The following is a 22475-nucleotide window of genomic DNA, read 5'->3' as shown; positions in this document are numbered from 1 at the left end:
GAGGTCAAGATATCAACATTAACAGGAGTTTGGAAAAAGCTAATTCCAACCCTCATGGGTAGCTTTAAGGGGTTCAAGACTTCCATAGAGAAGTCACTGTAGGAGTGCTGGAATTAACAAGAGAACTAGAATTAAAAGTGGGGCCTGAAGATGTGACTACATTGCAGTAATCTCAGCATAAAACTTGAATGAATTCAGAGTTGTTTCTTATGAATGAGCAAAGAAAGTGAGACGAAATCTACTCTGGTGAAGATGCTGTGAATGTTGTTGAAATGACAACAAAAAGTTTAGGATATTATATAAATCCAGTTGATAAAACAGCAATAGGACTTGGGAGGATTGACTCTACTTTTGAAAGAAATCCTACTGTGGGTAGAATGCTATCAAACATCATCACATACTACAGAGAAATCTTTCACTAAATGAGGTGTCAATCAATAACTTCATTGCTGTCTTATTTTAAGAAATTCCCACTGTCACCCCGACCTTCAGCAACCATCAGCCTGATCAGGCAGCAGCCATAAATATCAAAGCAAAACCTTTCAGCAGCAAAAAGATAGCAACTCACTGAAGGCTCAGTTGATCATATGATGATTATTTTAAGTTAAGGTTTGTACACAGTTGTTTTTTTTTTAAGAGAGAATGCCGTTGCATATTTAATAGACTGCAGTATAGTGTAAACATCATCTTGATATGTACTGGGAAACCAAAAGTACTGTATGACTTGCTTTATCACGATATTTAATTTATTGGATTGATCTGGAATCAAACCCACATTATTTCTGAGGTACTGAGATATACTTCAGCATCTCTAAGAGAATGCCTAATTTAAAATTTATTTTTTGATAAATAGCTAATCAGAAGATTAAAACTGAACTCTAGATAATTTGGAACTCTGTATCTCCTCTTCTTTTTCTCCTATTTAGTGAAAATTCAAAGAGCCTTAAATTATTGCCATGCCCTTCCATAAAAGTCTCCTTTCGCAACCAAAAAAGGAAAAATTAAGTTTATTTAGTTTACCTCATTTCCATGCACCATGAGATGATGTGTTGTCACTAAAGCTTTAAATACAACGACCCAGCTACTGTTTGTTGCCCTCTCAAAGAGAGTGTCAGCCATCTGAGGAATATTAACATTGGTCTCGTTGGTAGCCTGGATCAAATCTATGAAATAGAAGATACCAATCAATAGTATTAACAATTATACACAAAAATTCATTTCAAACTTGGAACCTATAAACCTGTTTACTAATATATGATTTCAAAATTACTTTAATAGTAGTTGATAACAAAATTTTAACAAATCAAACTATGATGTTCTTACCCATAGATATATAAATACATGATTTACCCAATGTATTTATCCTTTAGTGTATTTTGCTATTGCATTTTCTTCTGTACTCTTTTCTGAATTTATCTGTTTGCTGGTACGGATGCCATTTTTAAAATTATAAACTCCAGGAAAGCTGAGCCTCATGTTAATCTTTGTTTTTACTCTAGTTTCAATGTTTCAAACATGCATGCCTATTCTATACAACATTTGAGACAATAACATAAATGTGTTTTTTGAAACATAATAGCTAAAAGCATACTTCACTTGGATTTTAATTGTAAGGGGTACTAATAAATACTCATGTCACATGAGTGACAGAATAAGAACAAATAGTAAAAAAAAAAAAAATTCTACTGTGTCTATGTAAGTTTTCATCGAATGTCATGAAAGCATTAAATTACTATTTGACCTGAGTTTATTAGCGAGTAAACCTTTATAATACATTCACTGTCCACATCTACATAGTGTTAGTAACATTCCAGGTGTATTTCAGAAAAAAAATAGAATTATATAATGGCCAACAGAGGATGCCCAGAAAACGAGGTTAGTGCTGTCAAAAAGTTAATGGGACAACCAGAGATCACACGCTACAGAGTAAAAGACTGCAGACGTAAATACTTTCAAATGCACAAGATGATTTTTTCAGGACGGCAGATACTGCATGACTTCTGTTCCTGGCCACACCCACCCTGCAGAGAACTACATGAGATACTCAGTTCCTGGGAAATCCCAAGCCACAAAATGCACTTGCAACAAAAATCCACATGTTGCTTACTCTAGATTTAAATTCACCAATCATTAATTTATTAATTATACATTTATTTTTGCATTTCTCTATTTCAAAATAAGGTTTTAAAAAAGTGATACTCCATCCCTGAAACAGCTCTTCTCCTTAGACTAAAGGGAATCAATAACTGTTCTGAATTATGAATGGGTCAAACCAGGCTTATTTCTTACTCCATATGGATTTAAAGTTTCCGTCATCATCCCTACCCAGTCACCACCCCTTCCCCTCCCCCTGTGTTTTCCTTTATTGGACATCTCCTGATCCTTCAGGAAATCTTTCCTGGTCCCTTTCAAATGCAGCCACTTGTGACTTCCCTTCTTTGAAACCTGAGGCACTTTGTTCCTGCTGGGTGCCCACATCAGATGTGTATTTGTCATAATTCTTACCAGGTCATGGCTCCATAATTAAAGATGGTAACAGTATCTGTTTCTTGTGCAGCACGTTGCAGAACACTGCATACAATAAACATTTGTCGAGCAAAATGTGTAAAAATTAGCTAAAATAGCCAAATGAATCAACTTTTGAAAGATGAGAATAACTCAGTGAATCAATATTTTCCAAACGACTAGTGCATAGTTACAAAATAATGCATGTGCAAAAGATCTAATCAAAGTATAAGATAGACCAATGCGTTTTAATGTAACAAAATATAAAATTCACTGATGTCGTTTCGGATTCAACATTGCAATTTACATTGAAGAAACTACCACTTGGAGAATTGTAGTGTGCTTTCAAAGAAGAATATCCACAATTTTCTAAAAAGGCTATGAAAATAGTTCTCACTTTTCCAATTGCATATCTTTGTTAGGCCAGATTTTCCTCATACACTTTAACTAAAACAATATATCCCAACAAATTAAATATATAAGCAGATATTAACATCAGTCTTTTATTGAGCAAGAAATGGAAGAGATTTGTTATAATGCAAATCAATACCATTCTCTCATTAATTTTTTTTCTTTTGGAAAATAATTATTTTCCCTGAAAGTATTATCTGTAGTAATATGTTTACACATAACATGTTAACATGTTTATTATTGTTACTTAAAAGTGAGCATTTTATTTATTTACTTATTTATTTATTTGAGTTGGAGTCTCACTCTGTTGCCCAGACTGGAGTGCAGTGGCACGCTCCCGGCCACCACAGCCTCGACCTGCTAGGCTCAGGTGATCCTTCCAACCTCAGCCTTCCAAGTAGCTGGAACTACACGAGCACACTACCACATCTGGCTAATTTTTTTATTTATTGTAGAGACGAGGTCTCGCCAAGTTGCCTGGGTGGGTCTCAAGCCGACGGGCTCAGGCAATCCACTCGCCTCAGCCTCCCAAAGTGCTGGGATGACAGGCTGAGCCACCAAGCCTGGCAAAAGTGAGTATTTTAAAACTTAGTTTTAATTTCTAATTCAGTAAATATCTCACATAAAAGTCCTTTGAGTTCCTCAATAATTTAAGAATACAAAGGAGTCCTGAGTCCAGTGTAAAAGCTTCTATTTCTCATTTGCAGATACTTCTCAACTTAAAATGGGGTTACATCCCAATAAACTAATCAACAGTTGATAGTATCATTAAGTCAAAAGTGAATTTAATACACCTAATCTACAGAACATTGTAGCTTAGTCAAGCCTACCTAATACTTATATTAGCCAACAATTAGGCAAAATCATTTAAACACAAAGCCTATTCAAAGTGTCCAGTATCTCATGTAATTTATTGAATACTCCACTGAAAGTGAAAAGCAGAATGGTTCTGCACTGTTGTAAAATTAAAAGATTGTAAGTCAAGTCATTGTAAGTTGGGAACCATCTGTATACCTAGAAAGAGACTGTAGGATATGCACATATTTCATTTTAAACTGTTTTCCCATAGTGATTGCATTAAATGGTCTCATTGGTAGTTTATATAAGTTTTTACTGCTATACTTCCTCTCTAAATAGATTTCATTTAAAGAATGTCAAAACATTAAACAGAAACAATGTGTAAATATATGAGGGGAGACTAAAAAAACCTTGGAATTTATTTGTTAAAAATTGTGCATTTCTTTAATTTTTAAAAGACTTAAAAAAAATTTTTTTTTTTTAATTGGAATCTCACTCTGTCACTCAGGCTGGAGTGCAGTGGCACATTCACGGTCACCACAGCCTCAACCTGCTTGGGCTCCAGCGATCCTTCCGCCTCAGCCTTCCAAGTAGCTGGAACTACAGGCACGGGTTACCACGCCCAGCTAATTTTTTGATTTATAGTATAGATGAAGTCTTGCCAAGTTGCCTGGCTGGTCTTGAACCCCTGAGCCCAGGAAATCCTCTTGCCTCTGCCTCCCAAAGTGCTGGGATTACAGGTTTAACCAGCCTAACTGTTTCTTCTTACATTAATGTTTAAATTTCAGTTGTCTTCAAAGTACTCTCCATTTGATACAATACACCTATCAAGGCGCTTTTTCCAATACTCAAAACAGTTTTTGAATTCTCAGTTGTGATGCCTTTTAGTGCATCTGGCGTTTTTTGTTTCACCTCTTCAACATCAGCAAAACGTTTCCCTTCGAGGACTTTTTTCATCCAGGGAAACAAGCAGAAAAAAGAAAAGAAAAGAAAAAAAAAAACCCAGAAAATGCTGCTGGGGCAAGACTGGGTGAATAGTGAGGGTGGGGCCTGGGAGTCGTGCTGTTCTGGGCCAAAAACTGCTGAACACCAGGCATGGTGTGGGTAGGTGCACTTGTAAATCACCCACCAAGAAACAGACAAACGCATTAAAATAATCTCCAAGAAGGAAAATCCACTGAAGCTGAATACAGCCTCTTACAACACCACGAGCTGGTACTCTGATGCTGATGGGTTCCTAGAACACTTACCTAGAGAGGGAAGCCTGGACTCAAAGGGCCCCCTCCAAAAAATAATTCCGGGTTTTTTTGGGGGGGGGGGGGTCCCACCTGGTAGCTATGCAGAAAAAAAATTCTTGAAAGTTGTAAGAATCTAAATGCTGTATATCTGTCATATTTCAATTCTTTAGAATTCAACGTTTTATTTGAACTTGGGAAGACATATCTGGTATATTTTTGGTGATTTGAAAACAGCTTTATCCAAATATAATTGACATAAAAACTACACATATTTAAAGTGTACTCTTTGATAAGTTTTGATAAACATACACATTTATAAAACTATCACCAAAATCAAGATAATAAACTTATCTCCATCACCCCACAATGGCTTCTTTGTACCCTTTTAAAATTCCACTTTCCTATCCTTCCACATTCTCTTCTCCTGCTGTCCCTTAGTGACCACCAGTTTGCTTCTGGTCAATACAGATTAGTTTGGATTTTCTAAACTGTATATAAAAGCAATCTAATTTTTTTCTTATGTTGGGGGGAGGTCTGGATTCTTTCAGTCAGCAATTGGTTTTGAGAGTCATCCATTTACTGCATGTATCAATAGTTCATTCGTTTTCATTGCAGAGGTGTATTCCATTATCTGACCATCCGAAAATTGCTCATTCATTCACCTACTGATGGACAGTTGAAGTGATTCCAGTTTTAGGCTATTACAAATAAAGCTGCTGTGAACACAAATATTTATATGGACGTATGCTTACCTTTCCCTTGGGTAATTTCCCAGAATTAGAATAGTTGAGTCATTTTAAGTATGATGGGGGACCTCCAAAGAACCAGAACTACCTTTTGGGAGGGCAAGCCCCTTGCAGTACGGGCTTCCCCTGCTAGGTAAGTGCTCTAGAACCCATCGGCATCAGTGTACCAGCTAGTGTTGCTGTGAGAGGCTGTGATCGGCTTCAGTGTATTTTTTTTTTTTGAGATTCTTTCAATGTGCCTGCCCATTTCGTGATGGATGATTTGTAGGCATGCCCACCCACACTGGGCTGAGTGTTCAGCTCTTTCTGACCCCAGACGGCCTGACCCTCGCGTCCCACCCTCCGCATTCAACCGATCTTGCCCCAAGCGTCGTGTTTTGTTTCCCAGGATGAAAAAAGTCCTCAAAGGGAAACATTTTGCTGACATGGAAGAGGTGAAACAAACAAACAAACAAAAACGGCAGAAACACTAAAAGGCATCAAAACTGATGAGTTCAAAAACTGTTTTGAGCAGGGGAAAAGGCATCTTGATAGGTATATTGCATCAAATGGAGAGTAATTTGAAGGTGACTGAAGTTGCAACACAAAGAGAAGAAATACACAATTTTTAATAAATAAATCCTGTTTTGGGGGGTTCCCCCAAGTAAATATTTAATTTCAGGGAACCACTTCCAAAATGGTTCTATCATGTCACATTACCACCAGCAGTGTATGAATATTCCACTTACACTAAATCCTTGCCAAGACTTGATATGGTATTTTTAAAAATTTTTTTTGGTATTTTAACAGGTATACTGTGGTATCTCATGGTGATTTTCTTTGCATTTCCCTAATGACTATAATGACGTTGAACATTTCTTTCATAAGCTTTTCACCTGCTTATTTGCCACTGGTATATATGCTTTGACTATTTTTATTGGTTTATTTTTTCTTGTTATTTAGTTATTCTGGATCAAGTCCTATATCACATATGTGATTTGCAAATATTTTCTCCAAGTCTGTGGTTTCTCTTTTCATTTTCTTAACTGTCTTTCAAGGAATAGAAATTCTTAATTATGATGAAGTACTATTTATCAAGTTTTTCTTTTATGGATCATGCTTTTGGTGCTAGATCTAAGAAACCCTTGCCTAATCCAAGATCACAAAGATTTTCTATGTCCTTTCTACACATTTTATAGCCTTAGGGCTGTATCTTTAGGTCTATAATACATGGCTAGTCTTAGAGTTGTACCTTTACGTCTAGAATACCTTGCTAGTTTTTATAAATGGTATGAGTATGAATGTACGTTCATTTTTGTACAAATGGATATCAAAGTTTTCCAACACCATTTGTTGGCAAAACTATTCTTTCTTCACTGAACTGCCTTTGCATCTTTGTCAAAAATCAATAGACCACACATCTTTGAATATCTTTTAGGACTCTTTATCCTGTTCTATTGCTCTATTTGTCTTTACACCAATACCACAATATCTTGTTTACTGTAAACTTATTATAATTCATTAAACCAGGGAGAGTTAGCCCTCTAATACTTTTTTTTTTAAGTTGTTTTGACTCTTTTAGGTTCTTCGTATTTCCATATGAGTTTTAGACTGAGCTTATCAATTTTAGCCAACAAAAAGGTCTACTGGGATTTTGATTGGGATTATTTTGACTCTAAAGATTAATTTGGGGTAAACTGGCATTTTAACAATATTGAGCTTTCCAATCCATGTGCATGGTGTATTTATTTTGGCCTTTAATTTCTCTTAGTAATGTTTTGTTGTTTTTAGTATATAGGTCTGACACACATTTTGTCAGATACATTCCTAAGTATTTCATCTTTTTCATGCTATAGTAAATGGAATTATTTATGATTCACTTCTTTTTTTTTTTTTTTTTTGAGTTGGAGTCTCACTGTCACCCAGACTGGAGTGCAGTGGCCGCTCGCTCCTGGCCACCGCAGCCTCGACCTGCTGGGCTCCGGCAATCCTTCCGCCTCAGCCTTCCAAGTAGCTGGAACTACAGGCGCATGCTACCACGCCTGGTTAATTTTTTTTGATTTATTGTAGAGATGAGTTCCAAATACTTACCAATACTGAGAAACAGAACTGATTTCTGTATATTAATCTTGTATTCTGTAACATTGCTAAATTCACTTATCAGTTCTCTTTGGCAGAGTCCATCATATTTTTTGCATAGATGATCATATGACTTGTGATAAATTCAGTTTTATTCCTTCCTTTGCAGTCCCAACATTTTTTCCCTTCTTTTTCTTGCCTGATGGAATCCCCAGTGCAATTTGAATAGAAGTAATGAGAGAGTTCATACCTGTTTTTTTCATGGCTTTAGGAGGAAAGAAGTTAGTCTTTCACTTACATAAGTATGATGCTAACTATAGGTTTTTCATAGAGTCCTATGCCAGGTTAAGGAAATTCCCTTCTATTTCTAGGTGCTGGGAGATTTTATTATGAGTGAATATTGAATTTTGTTGAATATGTTTTCTGTAATTATTGAGATGATCATATGGTTTTTCTTTTTTGGTAATGGTGAATTACACTGATTAATTTACTAATGTCAAATTAAACTTGTACTCCTGGGCTATCATCTTTTATCTTTCTACATGTTGGATTTTATTTGCTAACATTTTGTAAGAATGTTTACATCTATATTCATGAGGGATATTGGTCAACAGTTTTCTTTTCTTGTAATGTCTTTTTCTGGTTTAGGGGTCACAATAGTGCTGGTCTCAAAGAATAAGTTGAGAAGTATTCTTTCATCTTCAATTTTCTGGAAGGGTTTGTGTCATACAGGTATTATTTCTTTTAAAATATTTAAAAGTTTTCACCAACAAAGCCTTCAGGGCTAGAGTTTATTTATTTATTTTTTATTGGTGGTGTTATTGAAGGCATTTAACCACAGCTCCATTTACTTATTAGATATAGGGCTATTCGGGTTATCTATTTCTTTTCTGCATGGGCTATTATAGTTTGTGCCTTTCAAGAAATTTGTTCTTTCCATATAAGTTGTTAAATTTATCTGCATCAACATATTATTCTCTTATTGTCCTTTTAAAATCACCAGAAGCAGTAAGGCTATTTCTTCTTTCATTCTTGATATGGGTAATTTTTGTGTTCTCTCTTTTGTTCTGATCAGTTTGGTCAAGGCTTTTGAATTTCATCAATCTTATCAAAGAACTGGCTCTATCTCCACAGTTCATGGAGACCACTAGGATCTAGCTAGGGTTCTCCACCCTGTGCTGTGGCCTTAAAACTCTCTCATGGAAGAAAGCTAGGACAGTTGTAGAACTTACCTTGTTTATTTTCTGTCTTTCAGGGAAAGCTCTCCTTTTTTGTCTGATGTTCAATTACTGAAAACAGGTATTTAATATGCTTTGGTCCTGTTTTTCAGTTGTTTCAGGCATGAGTGTTCAGTTGTTTCTGGCATGAGTGTACAGACTCTTCTTGGTACTCTATCTTGCCACAAAGTATCAGCCTCTCTTTCTGGTAGTTTTAAACAATTGAAAAATTTATTTAGAAAACCTCTCTGAGGTAAGATATTCTCATCAACATGAGAATGAAAAAAATAGATATAAGTGGAAAGACAATCCTCACTAAAATAAGAAAATAGCAACAAACCTGAATAGTTCTCAATTCATGGTCACCTACTTCTTTTTCTACTACCATGTAAGACTGCCAATCACTTACATCATGGGAAAAGGGATTGGGTGCAGTGGCTCTTGCCTGTAATCCCAGCACTTTGGGAGGCTGAGGCAGGAGGATCACTTGAGCCCAGGAGCCTGGGCAATATAGTAAGACCTCATCTCTACAAAAATTTTTTTAAAAATCAGCTGGAAGGATGGCACACACCTATAGTCTCAGCTGCTTAGGAGGCTGAGATGGGAAGATCACTTGAGCCTAGAGGTTGGAGGTTACAGTGAGCTATGATCACACCACTGCACTCCAGGCTGGGTGGCAGAAATCTTTTCTCAAAAAAAAAAAATCATGGGCAAAGGTAACAGTCCCCTTGACAGGGGACTGTTACCTCTTGCTTGGACTGTTCTATAATCTCTTCTCTGGATTGCCTCCAGCACAACTAGATATATTTGTGGAGAAGTAACTACTCAGGCGTGCCCTTCTGATCACAGCAGTCACCTCCTCAAACTCCTCTTGCCAGGGCCTCCTGCTGTCCATGGAATTAAACACAAATACCTTTAGTATAAGGTCTTTCATCAGAAGACTCAACTACCTTCCTCATCTTTTTTCTGCTACAAACTGTGCTCCAACAAAATTACTCGGACACCTTTTCACACTGTTCTCATTGTCTAGAATGTCTCTGCTATCACTCTGTGGAGATCTCATCTCTCAGGATCAATCTCAAACACTATATCCTCCATGAAGTCTTTTATGACATTGTCCTCAAGTGGAAGAGAAGCCCCGATGTTCTCTTCTATGCAAAGGCAAAGGACAAGCCACTTGGGGCAAGAGACCTAGCTCACACCTGACTCTGCTACTTACGGACAGGTTAATTTGACCACTCCGCAGCTCAGTTTTTTTAACCTAGAAATGAGGATAATATTAACCATCTTACAGGACAGACACTATCACACTGTCATTTGTGCTAATCCTTACCTTAAACACCTCTGTTGTAGTCCTTATTATAAGGAGTTATAACTAATCGCTTACATGTCTCTACCCCACTGGAGCTCAAGGTCCAATAGTTAGGAAGGAAGTCATATCTGTGTCTTTGGAGCTATGATGACTAACACAGGCCCTGATGTATAAAAGACACTTAATAAGTATGAGATGACTGGCTTGTTATCTGTCCAAATGTAAAATACTTTCATATTAAAATTGAGAGTCGGTATCAGAGGCCAATTTTTCTAATAACTCTTATTAGACATAACTGCATTAACAAGTTAGAAAGATATTTTCTATTTTGTAGTTATGTATACTTTTATCAGCAGCCTGAGTTCAGAAAGGCACCCTCTATTTCCTTTAAAAATCTCTCCCTAAGCTTTATTGTACAATTCTGTCAAGCCCCAGTAGGACAGCAATTTTTCCTTGAATACCAGAAAGGGGAACAAAGATTGGCTATTCTTTTATCTTGTGATCATCATCTCAACTTGAGCTTCCACAAAAAGAAAATGAAAAGCTATAGACCACAGACCAATGACAACATGTAATTTTAAAATATTCCTGTCACATAGCTCAGAATATATGCCACATGAACAAACTAATATATATGCAAAATCATTAACTATAATTCACTTAAATTGACATCTTTCTCCTTCTTTCCTTCCTTCCTCCCTCCCTCCCTTCCTTCCTCTGTCCCCCGCTTCCTGTTACGGACTATCTGTGTCCCCGTAAATGTCTATGTCGAAATTCTAACACCTAGTGTAATGGTATTAGGAGATGGGGACTTTGGCAGATGATCAGGTCACAAGGGTGGAGCCCACATGAATGAAGAGAGAGTCCCCAGAGAGTGCTGTAGTTCTTTCTACCCATATAAAGAAGCAACGAGAAGTCAGCAACATGTAATCCAGGAGAGGGCCCTCACCAAAACTCGACCATACTGACGTCCAGTCTCCAGAAGTGTGAGAAATAAATTTGTGTTTCTTACAAGACTAGGTGCTTACAAGTTTATGTTGTTGTGGAGCCCTCGCAGACTATCATCCACTCTCCCTCTCTCAATCCCTCCCTTCTGCCCTGCCTGCCTGGCAGCCTGCCAGTTAACAGCATCAGCAAGCTCCACTTGCAAACATCTGTAAACAGAAGTAAATCCTTCCTACATGAACAATTTTTAAAAATGACACAGATGATTCAAATGGTTTTCTTTGTGGGTTCAGCACGAATGACAGACACGAACGCTGCCTCTCCAACAACTATTTCCTTCCCTCTTCTTCTGTACCTGAAGAATCCTGCCATCGCCCTTTCCCTGCCCATCAGATAGGCCAATGCTATCCAGGCTTCCCTTATAACTAGATATGTAAGCAGCAGTATGCTGGGGTCACCTGGGAAAACGTTTTCCTTTGTAATAAACAGAGTTGTACAATAAAGAGAGTGGAAATACACCTCCTTTCCTTCAAGGGATGTAGTTGTATATGCATATGATATCATGACCATCTTGAGACAGGAGGACAGACTTCACCAACAAGCAGAGGGAAAATCTAGAGAGCACCTGTGTCTGGGTGATGCTTTCTCACTGTGAATCAAATCCTAGGACTGTCCCCAATTCTAGACTTCTTGCTAAGGAAGATAGTAAATACTTGCATTAAGTCCTTAGTTGGGGTATTCAGTTGCAGCCAAAAACCTGCCAAGTGATACAAGATAAAGCAAAACACAGCAAAAGAAAAAGAACCAGGCCTATGGCCTTCCCCGTTCTTCTAGCTCTAACATTCTTTGAGTATCTCATTGCTCCTCAGAATCACACAGCTTCTATGATTTTGGAGAAAGTTCAACATCCCAGCAGTGCCTGCCTTGGGATAAGAGCCCTTTGCCTAAAAATTCAGTTTCAGGTGAGTGGGTCACAGAAACTAAATGGATTATATTTTGGGAAAGCAAAGGGGACCCTCTCTTTCCTCTGCAGAAAGAAGATCCAACAATACTGAGATGGGGCTTTGGCAGGGTTTGTTCACCAAAACCGTCACAAGGCCTGGATGTTACTGCCAAGACGGATGCAGCGAGAAGACCGGCCAAAGTCAGCTGAGACCAAATAAGGCCAAGCTGGCCCCAAAAGCGACCTCTGGGCTTGCCCTTTTTGCTCATTCTATGCTAGTTAAAATGCACTAGTCTACAAAAACATACTCCCACCAGTGCCACGACAGTTTGCGCTTACCATGGCAACTCCTGGAAGTGACCCAACGTGGTTTAAAAAGGGGAGGAATCTTCAGTTCTGGGACCTCCCTGCCCATTTCCTGGAAAACCCACGAATAGTCCACCCCTTGCTTGGAATATAATCAAGAGATAGCTATAAAGGTGAAACTCCCGTGAGGTATGGCTGCTGTTCTTCCAGTAGAGCAGCCTGTTCTCTGTCGTTTCTTTTTCTTTTTTTTTCATTTTAATTTTAAAATTGTGGGGTACCATTCAGGGTTAGGTCTGCAAATATTCATTGTGCAGGTGACCTTGCTGATGAGGTGTGCCCCCTTCCCCAGGCAGATATCGACCGGCGTTACTCCCACCTCCCTGCCTGCCCTGGCCCGTAGTTTCCCTCCTAGGCAAAGCAGCCTTCGTGCATCGCTGGGGCTTCAGCTGGAAACCAAGGAGCTTCCTTTTATTTTCCAGCTGAAGCCCCAGCGATGCACGTGGGCTGCTCTGCCTAGGGGTAGCCGTTTTCCTGTTTTCTCCCCATCTTTAATAAACTTACTTTTCATCTCTACATATGGCTCACACTGGAACTCCTCTCTGCACAGAGCCAAGAACCCACTTGGCCTCTCCAGCCAAACCTCAATGCTGGGGTTCACCTGCATCAATGTGAAACTGTTTATAAAATACAAATTCTGCATACGGAAGTACTGAGGTAATGAGGTAATCCAGGAGAAGACTGGGAAGTCATCAGGACAAGAATCTGAAGAAGGTGTGGATATCCCGTGCGCTTCCCAAAAGGAGGGAAAGGGAGAAGAGGTACTGGGTGAACTGCCAGGTCTCGGCAAGGCTGAGGGAGCAGCTGGGGCGCTTCCGTGTAAAACAAAATGACGAGTGAGGGTTCGGGTGGGAGGGAGGCCCGAAGGGGAGGTGCTGAGAGCGGCAGAAATGAGAACCAAGGCGAGGACTGAAAGAACAACAAGCAGGAACCCTTAATTGCTAACTGTAGATAACAGGGATGAACAGGGCAAGAAATGAAGTAGACACCTTGCAGCTTACAGAGACAAAGGGGCAGCAGCTTGGAAATGGCCCAAGGCGACACATTTTATCTGCAAAACTTACAACAGGTACCATTCCTCAAAGAAATTATCCTTTACGTAGAAAGGTATAAAATGGGAGCTTTTAAAACGAATGGCTTAATTTGGTTGCTATAGCTGAATAAAAAGTTTTTTTTTTAATTACTACACGTGAACTTTAATGTAATCTTGTTTCTAAAGTATTTAGGTAAACTTCTTCCACCTCAACGAAAATATACATGCATTATGTAATTTTTAAATTTTTTTTTGAGTTGGAGTCTCACTCTGTTGCCCAGGCTGGAGTGCAGTGGCCGCTCCCAGCCACTGCAGCCTCGACCTGCTGTGCTCCAGCAATCCTTTCAAGCAGCTGGAACTACAGGCATGCACTACCACGCCCGGCTAGTTTTTGATTTATTGTAGAGATAAGGTCTCGCCAAGTTGCCCAGGCGGGTCTCTAACCCGTGGGCTCAGGCAATCCACTCACCTCAGCCTCCCAAAGGCGCGGGATTAGAGCTGAGCCACCGAGCCCAGCTGCATTATGTAATTTTTTGTAGCCTTTTGCAGACTACATATATACTACAAATATACCCTTCTTTCCCTACTTGTTCCCCAGCAGGATTCTGGCAGATTAGGAGGTGTGGTATATCTCACAGTTACGGAGTTAAGGTTTTGGAGCCAGACCTGACCTGGTTCAATTACCTTTTATTATTTAACACTGTGTGACCTTGAGCAAAGTTGCCTCTCTGACTCTCCATTTCTTCGGTACTATGCAGGGGGGATAACAACAGCACTCGGCAGTTGTTTTATTAAACTGGGTAATACAAGCAACGCATCCAGCACAGAGCCTAGTACACTACAAGGAGTACACACCCACAATCATAATTAGAGTCACCCTTTGGCTACCTACTGCATAAAGGATTTGGCATGCTTTGCTAATTCAGTGAGTTCATTTGCAAATATTTCCTTAATGCCTATCATGTGCCAAGGCACTGTTCTATCAGCCAGAGAAATAGCAGTGATGTACTGTCTGCCTTCGTGGAGCTTGCGTTCTTATGGAGGACACAGATGAACAGACACGCTGTTGGGCAGAGATAAGTACTGTGATGAAAAATAAAGTAAGACAGAGAGAGTACTGTTTCCATAGGGTGATCAGATATTTAAAGGGGGCTAAATGCAGTGAGGGAGTAAGCCATTGAGTCATCTTAGGAAGGAATGTTCCAGGCAGAGGCAAAATAGCATATGCAAAGGCCCTGGAGTGAGGGTGTGCCTGAAAGGATCAAGACAAAAACAGAATGCCAGCGTGACCCGAGAACAGCAGATGAGGGAGAGGATGGCAGGCACAGAGCTGATCAGGTTTCAGGCAACTCGGTGCACTGTAGGTCATAGGAAGGACTTGTTTTCCATTCAAAATGTAATGGGAAGCTGTAGGGGGTTTTGGTCAGAGGAGCGTCGTGACCTGAATTTTATTCTGAAGAATCACTATGCTGGCTACATGGAGCACACAGACTGTGTGTGGCAAGGAGAGTTAGGGAGACAGGTTATTTTAACAGTTCAGGTGGGAGGTGATAATGAGCGTGTGTCAGTATGGCAAATGGGATGGAAGCAGGAAAACAGAAGGCAGGATTCCGGATATTTCAAAGACAGAGCAAAGAGGAAGAACTGATGGATTTAAAAAAAAGTTTTTTTATGAGTGGGAGTCTCCCTCTGTCACCCAGGCTGGAGCGCAGTGGCATGCTCAAGGTTACTGCAGCCTTGACCTGCTGGACTCAGGCAATCCTTCCGCTTCAGCCTTCCTTCCAAATAGCTGGAACTACAGGCACGTACCACTATGCCTGGCTACTTTTGGATTTATTGTAGAGATGAGGACTCGCTGAGTTGCCTAGGCTTGTCTCGAATCCCTGGACTCGGGCAATCCTCTCACCTTGGCCTCCCAAAGTGCTGGGCTTACAAGCATCAGTTCACCGCCACATGAACTGGCAGATTTGATGGGAGCAGGGGTCACAAGATACAGAGAGGTATCAAGAACGATAAGCTCGTAGCACCTGAACAACTGGGAAAATTACTTCTTGTAATTTCTGGGAAGGGGAAAGGGAAGGCATGTGCTTGCACTTAGTTCTTGTTCTTTCTCCACCCATTTCCACTGACTTCGTGACTCCCTTCTTGGACTTCACTCCCAACCACTGAGGGCCCCATGCCCTGAGCAATGTCTGAGCTACACCCAAAGGCCCACCGACCGTGTCTGGAGCCCACAAAAGGAGGCCCTCAGAGTTACGTCCGTCGTTTAAGAATCACTGGAAAATATACCCTGAAATGTTCTAAACATGGGCCAATTGGAGGTGGAGGTGTCAGTGCCATTTCAAAATGGACACTATTGGTTGTTGACTATAATTCTTCTAACCAACTGGAGTGGAGGAGAAACTGATGGTGATGTCTCCTGAATGGAGCACCATGGCAAGAGATCCAAGGAGCCAGCAAAGCACCCAGCACCCGCATGACTGAAACCAGGGCCACATACCACTGCTGCTTCAGGACTGGGGAGCAACCCTTGTGCAAAGACTGCAATTCCCAGGGCAATGAGATGATTAAAATACAATGGAAAGTTTATATTTTTGTCTTTCAGGATTTGCACACAGCTAGTTCTGGCATTAACAATGTGACCTTAAGCAAGTCATTAGACTTCCTCATCCCAGAGCCTTCATCTGCAGGGTAGAAATAATCACATATGACCACCAGCTATGACACTACATTGCTCTTATATTTTATCCTCTTTTGAGCATTTTCTTACAGATTATCACGGCAATCTCAAGAGAACTCTGTGTTTAAGAATCAGCAATTTTATGACCTTCGCTTCAACCTGGATGGAGTTAGAGTCTATCACACACAGTGATCTCTCACAGAAACAAAGAACTGAATACCACATGTTCTCACTCATAAGTGGGTCCTGAATATTTATCACAATACTACAAGAGAGGAATTGGCAGCAGCGGGACACTGCCAGGGGAAGGGGGGTGCACATAACATCTGCTAAGGATCCCTGATCCTAAACCAAGAAAAGTGAAGACCACCGGGAGGCCCAGACTTCGCCTGCAGGTAGACCACTTATGTATCGAATCCTGACTTGTACCCGACATCTTCAAAATAAAATAAAGGGGGGGGAGAATAAGAAAAAAAGAATCAATGATGTATATGAACAGAACTTGAAAGGGATAAATTAAAAAGTCGATAATCCTGTAGAGGTCAAAGATGATCATTTGCCACAGACCACTGAAACAGAAGCTCTTGGTGTTCTGGGCAACCCAAGAAGAACCTTGAGCCAGTTCTCTCCGCTGGCAGTAATTGCCGGAAGGATGGCCTCTGCTGACTTGGTTGCTAGGGAGATTTTAGAAGATACGTGCAGCTTGGGTTTCTGGTTTCCCGCGACTGCCACACCATGATCAACTACCTGCATCTAGTCTTCAAGTGTGTCAGGTAAATTAACACATGTACTATTTACATGACAGCCCTGAGGGTTTTCTTTCTTTCTTATTTTTTTTTTTTTACAGAACCTTGGACTAAAAATAAACTTAGGGAGTTTACATTTAAATTATCTCCAAGCCGGGCTCGGTGGCTCAGCCTGTCATCCCGCGCCTTGGGAGACTGAGGTGAGTGGATTGCCTGAGCCTGCGGGTTCGAGACTCGCCTGGGCAACTTGGCGAGACCTCATCTCTACAATAAATAAAATACCAGCCAGGCATGGTGGTGCGTGCCTGTAGTTCCAGCTACTCGGAAGGCTGAGGCGGAAGGATCGCCGGAGCCCAGCAGGTCGAGGCTGCGGTGGCCGGGAGCGGCCACTGCACTCCAGTCTGGGCGACCGAGACTCCAACTCACAAAACAAAACAAACAAAAAAAATAAATTATCTCCAAAACAGTATCTTAGGGGTCCTTAAAACGTACCCTACTGGTGAGTCTGCCATCTCCCAGCCCTGATCAGCCCTGCCTATCTTATCAAAATCTAACCTGAGTCCCCCATGCTCCAGCCCCAGCCCACCACTTCCTACTGGGTCCTCAGAAAAGAACGGCAATGTCATCTTCAGTTAACTCTTTACATGCAGTATTCCCCTGGGGAGTACTCTTGAGTCATAAGGAAAAGCAGTGTCTCATGGATAGGACTCCAACAGCAGAAACAAGGCGTGAGTTTTCTGTTCCAGTCATGCTCCCTACCCACATATGTGAAACTTACGTCTCCTAAAAATAAATAGTCATCAGAAATGGCAACTGCTGCTGCAGGCATTTGAGACTCTTTTCCTTTGCTGTATCTGTTACTTGTTCTCTAGAATGTCTCCCAAATTCTTCTCCATTTTCACTCCAAAGCTTGTACAGGACTGGATCTAATCTGCCATCTTCCACTTCTGCTCCTCCCCTACACAAGAATCCCTGGCAATACTTCCAGCATTATACCATTTCCTTGGTCCTACCCAAAGCCTTATTGTTTTGCTCTTGAGAGCCCCTGTCTTATTTCCTAGTGGGAACACATCCAAAAAAGACCCACATCTATTTTCTCTCTTAAATACCAAGGAATAAAAATTTAATTCTTAATACATCCTTATTCTTTACTTCAGGATTTGAATAAAAAGAAAGAAACAGCACATTTAAGTGAAATTTAAAAATACAGTCAGACCTCTGTATCTGCAGGTTCTTCATCCTCAGAGTCAACCAAACTTGAATGGAAAAATATTTGGGAAAAAAACAATAATACAACAATACAAATTTTAAAGTATGGCATACCAACTATTTACACAGTATTTGCACTGTATCAGGTATTATAAGTGCTCTTAAGACATGGGCAGTCCTGGATTTTGGAGTCCACAGGGAGTCTTGGACCCAATCCCCCATGGATACAGAGGGACAACTGTATTTAAGGTTTTCCTCTGTATGTATCCTTAATTCCTAGAAAAAACAAACAAACAAAGAGGAAAAACTAGGAAACATTTTTACATTTCACTAGAAACCCTGAAGAAAAGTTGTTGAAACTGTGATGAGTAATGTGGAGGGGGAGATGAAGACTGCTCAGAAATTCAGAAATAACAGACAGCAGCAGCAGCAGCAGAAAGGCAAACCAGCACGTCAGACCCTGGATTTCCAGGCCCCTCCCGTTTCTTCTTTTTCTTCAGGCTCTGCACAGCTGAGCGCCCCACCAGTGCAACCCATTCCACTCTCCTCCATCCAACAGGTAGAAAAATGAATCAAGTTCCTGGTTCCACTCTAATCTGGGGTCAAGGGGGAAGATATTTCCGATGCTCCCAAATAGAACTTTATGTTTTTAATACTTAAAACTCTGTAATGATTAGTTTCTTCCTGAGTTCAGTCCTAGGCTTCAATATACTTCAGGTACATTACGATTAATACAGGCTCTGGGGAGATAACAGGAGAGCTTAAATATTAATCAGAACACTGCTCTAGAATAAAGAGATTGCAGAGATTTAAAAAGCTTCGATGTTCATAGTTGGCAAATATAACAGAGATTATATCCTACCCATGTTCACTTATATATTTTCAAACAATTAGCACAGATAATGCTTCATTTACTCAATAGCTCTTTATTAGGACACCTCTTAATATCTCTTTATAGCTCTCAGACCTAAGAGAGACTCAGTCAAATACATTTACGAAATCTTCTGGGACATGCAGCTGAAGTATGCCCAAGAAAAAGCTAGACCTCTCTTGGTAATGTTTTAAAAATTAGGACTAAAGCACTGATCTCACTGCTTTTCTCCCCAGCACACAGTTGTCCTTCTGCCTGTGCCTGAAGCCATCCCCATTAATAACCACAGTCGCAGCACCATCAAGACTCAGAAGGTGAAGTAAGGTTCCAGTTTTTACTTTGGGTGGTGACTTCCCTTTCATCCTCTTCTACCACTTCGGTTCTATCTATTTTCACTTCCCTTCATTCAAACGGTAGAAAAAAAGTTGGCACTGTCACATTCCACCAGCAACTCACTCCTTGGTGAACCAACTCTTCTTTAAAGACAAGCAGCTTCACAAATGTAGGACATACTGGCGATCTGTTTCGTGCCATGATATCTTCTCCAAACTTAGTTCTTCCCAGTTCTGCCCATCTCCTTACGAACTTTTCATGCTCACCACTAACAAGCATGATAAGGTTGGCAGGTATTTTCTTAAGTTTTCGGGTGTTCAGAACAGAACAGGTTTCTTAGCCTTGGCACTACGGACATTCTGGGTCAGAGAATTCTTGGTTGTGGAGGGCTGTCCTGTGTATTGCAGGATGTCTGACAGCATCTCTCATTTCCACCCACAAGGCACCAGCAGCACCCTCCTTCCCTGAGTCACGACAATGAAAAACATCTCTAGACATTGTCAAACGTCCTGGGGGCGGGGGTGGAGAAGTGGGGGACAAAATCTTCCCTGCTCGACTAGAGCAAGAATTGAGAGCCCTCAGGGGCTGAAGCTGGTCTGGAGTAGAACCCCAGAGAAGTTGCCCCAGTTTGCGACCAATATCTTAGCTGGTTTTATTTGTGGGAAATGACTGTGCTCCATCAGTAATCGTCCTTAAGAACCAAATCTACATGGGTAGTGCTTTCTGTTGTGAGCGAATAACATTTACAGAAAAAGGGCTCACAGATGAAAACAAGCATAGCAGCTCCCAGCTTTCGAAGGGGTTGTGATCCCAAAGCATTATTTATTTATTTAATTATTTTAGGTTCAAGCATATATATACATATATATATAGTTGGCATCTCACTCTGTCGCCCAGGCTGGAGTGCAGTGGCACACTCACGGCCACCCCAGCGTCAACCCGCTGGGCTCTGGCCAGCCTTCCAAGTAGCCGGAACTACAGGTATGCACTACCACACCTGGATAATTTTTGATTTATTGTAGAGACGATGTACCACCAAGTTGTCCAAGCTGGTCTTGCACCCACGGGCGCACAGGCAATCCATTCTCCTCGGCCTCCCAAAGTGCTGGGATGACAGGTTGAGCCACTGAGCCCGACCAGCATGTAAAATATTTTTAAAGATATATTATTAACTCACACAATATTTTCTCTGATTTCTACATTAGCACTGAAATCAGAGTAGAATCCTAGTACTTCTGGATCAGTTTTATAATAGCACTACTGTGATTAACATGAAAAATAATGTAAAAGCATGATACCTTCCATAGGACTATGTCAATATTCCTTTCTTGAACTCCATGCATCATTAATGCTTGACATAAAGAAGTGTACAATAGAACAGTGAGAAGGTAAAAAATCTAAATTGGCCTATAGATTAAAAACAATCCCAATGAAAATACTATTGGCATGTTTACAGAAATAGAAACAGTCCTCAAATTCCTTTAGAAACAAAAATGACCCCAAATAGCCAAAACAATATGGAGAAAAAAATGACAAAAATAGAGGCACCACCTTTACTAATTTCCAAATATTATAAAGTTACAGTAATTAAAAACATAATTACTGCTCCTCAAATATAGACCATAATAAACAGATATATAGTTCAATGGAATATAACAGAAATAAACTCCCACATATACAGTCGAGGGATCTTCAACAAAGGTGCCACGGATGTACAATGGAGAAAGGACGATTTCTTTTCTTTTTTTTTTAATTTGAAAGATGTGGGGTACAATTCAGAATTAGGTATACACGAGCAGTCATTGTACAGGCAAAGTCTGGGGCTCCCTTTGGCCCCTACTTCACCCTCCACTCATTGGCAAAGTATAATTTAGGATAAGGAACACATTTGGCTGAACTATATGAAAACGCAGTTTTTGCCAGTCAAAAATGGTTTAACAGCATCAGCAATTCCATATATTTCAATCTCATAATTCTTTGTAGCACCTATAGCCTCCTACAATATCCTATCAAACTCTCCTGGCTGCCTCTTTCTCTCCTGAGTTCCCCAGATAGTACCAGCTTGAACTTCCCTTTCCACCAAGAGCAGTCACTGCCTTTGAGGAGGTCTTTCACCTCTCTAGGCCCTGTGGAACAACGCACAGACTGATAGCTTTTCTAAGTGACTGCAGTCCAAAGAGAGCGGTGTCTACTTCCTATGTTTCTCTTCAACTCTTTTCTCTCATGTATTTAGAATCCCCAAGATAAAGATAAATGATGGGTCTTTGTTACACAAAAACCGACAGAAAGTGTATCTACAGTTTGCAATACGACAAAGATTACTAGCCAGCTCAGAAAAAGAAAGTTAGAAGACAACAAGGGAAAAATAAACCAGGAAAGGAAAAGAACTGGACTTGTTGGAGGTGGGCAATGCTGGAAAATGCTCTGAACAGCGAGTCTCTAACACAGATGACAGCAAGGGTTGAGAGAGAGAGAGGGGGTTACCTGCCAGTCAATAACCAACTCTGGACACAAGACGACCCATCCTGACCTAGCATTCCCCTTGGGTATGCTAACATGGGAAGGGGCGGTAGAAATCCCGGACTCAAGAACAGCTGGGACACAGAGTTAAAAGGTGAGACTCTGTGGGTCGCAGAGTTCCCATTATCGAGTAACAGAAAGGAAACAAGCAGCAACAGCAATGCTCCTTTAGTCGTGGGGTAGCACAGGCTCCCCGGTGCCCTCTGGGGCTCCCTTTCATTTGGTGACGTGACTGTCCAGTGCTTCTCCGACCTAGGGAGGAAAAGGCGTCCCCTCCCTCCTGAGGCTACACCTCTTTGAGTTCTCGTTTCCCCAGGCCTTGCTGCGTGCTCCCGGAATTTCTCCTGTGTCCTCCCCCGCCCGCGTCTGCTAAGACACGTCGAGGGCAGCCCGGCTTCGGGGGACCCGGGAACCCCTCGACACCGTGCTGCTTCGGGGCGGTCGGACTCCCGCCTGCCTTCCTCGCCGCCCGTCCTGTAGGGACGCCGGAACGCGCGACCCCGTCGCCCCGAGCCCTCCAGCCGGCCAAGCGCCGCCGGCTGCCGAC

The 22475-nt window shown here is 40.9% G+C and overlaps 1 protein-coding gene across 1 annotated transcript in view; it reads right to left on the bottom strand.

The window, feature by feature from the left end:
- The window catches only part of SNAP91 (synaptosome associated protein 91), a 160743-nt gene that overhangs the window by 96240 nt on the left and 42028 nt on the right, over window positions 1-22475 (bottom strand). The window contains exon 3 of the mRNA XM_021715053.1: window positions 1021-1163. Coding sequence (XP_021570728.1) covers window positions 1021-1163 — 143 coding nt within the window. The remainder of the gene's footprint in view (window positions 1-1020; window positions 1164-22475) is intronic.

This window comes from Carlito syrichta, unplaced genomic scaffold (assembly GCF_000164805.1).
Source record: "Carlito syrichta isolate Samal-C Ts95f unplaced genomic scaffold, Tarsius_syrichta-2.0.1 Scaffold306592, whole genome shotgun sequence".
NCBI lineage: Eukaryota > Metazoa > Chordata > Mammalia > Primates > Tarsiidae > Carlito > Carlito syrichta.
The sequence above is the reverse complement of the archived record's forward strand: the minus strand, read 5'-3'. Positions and strand labels throughout refer to the sequence as shown.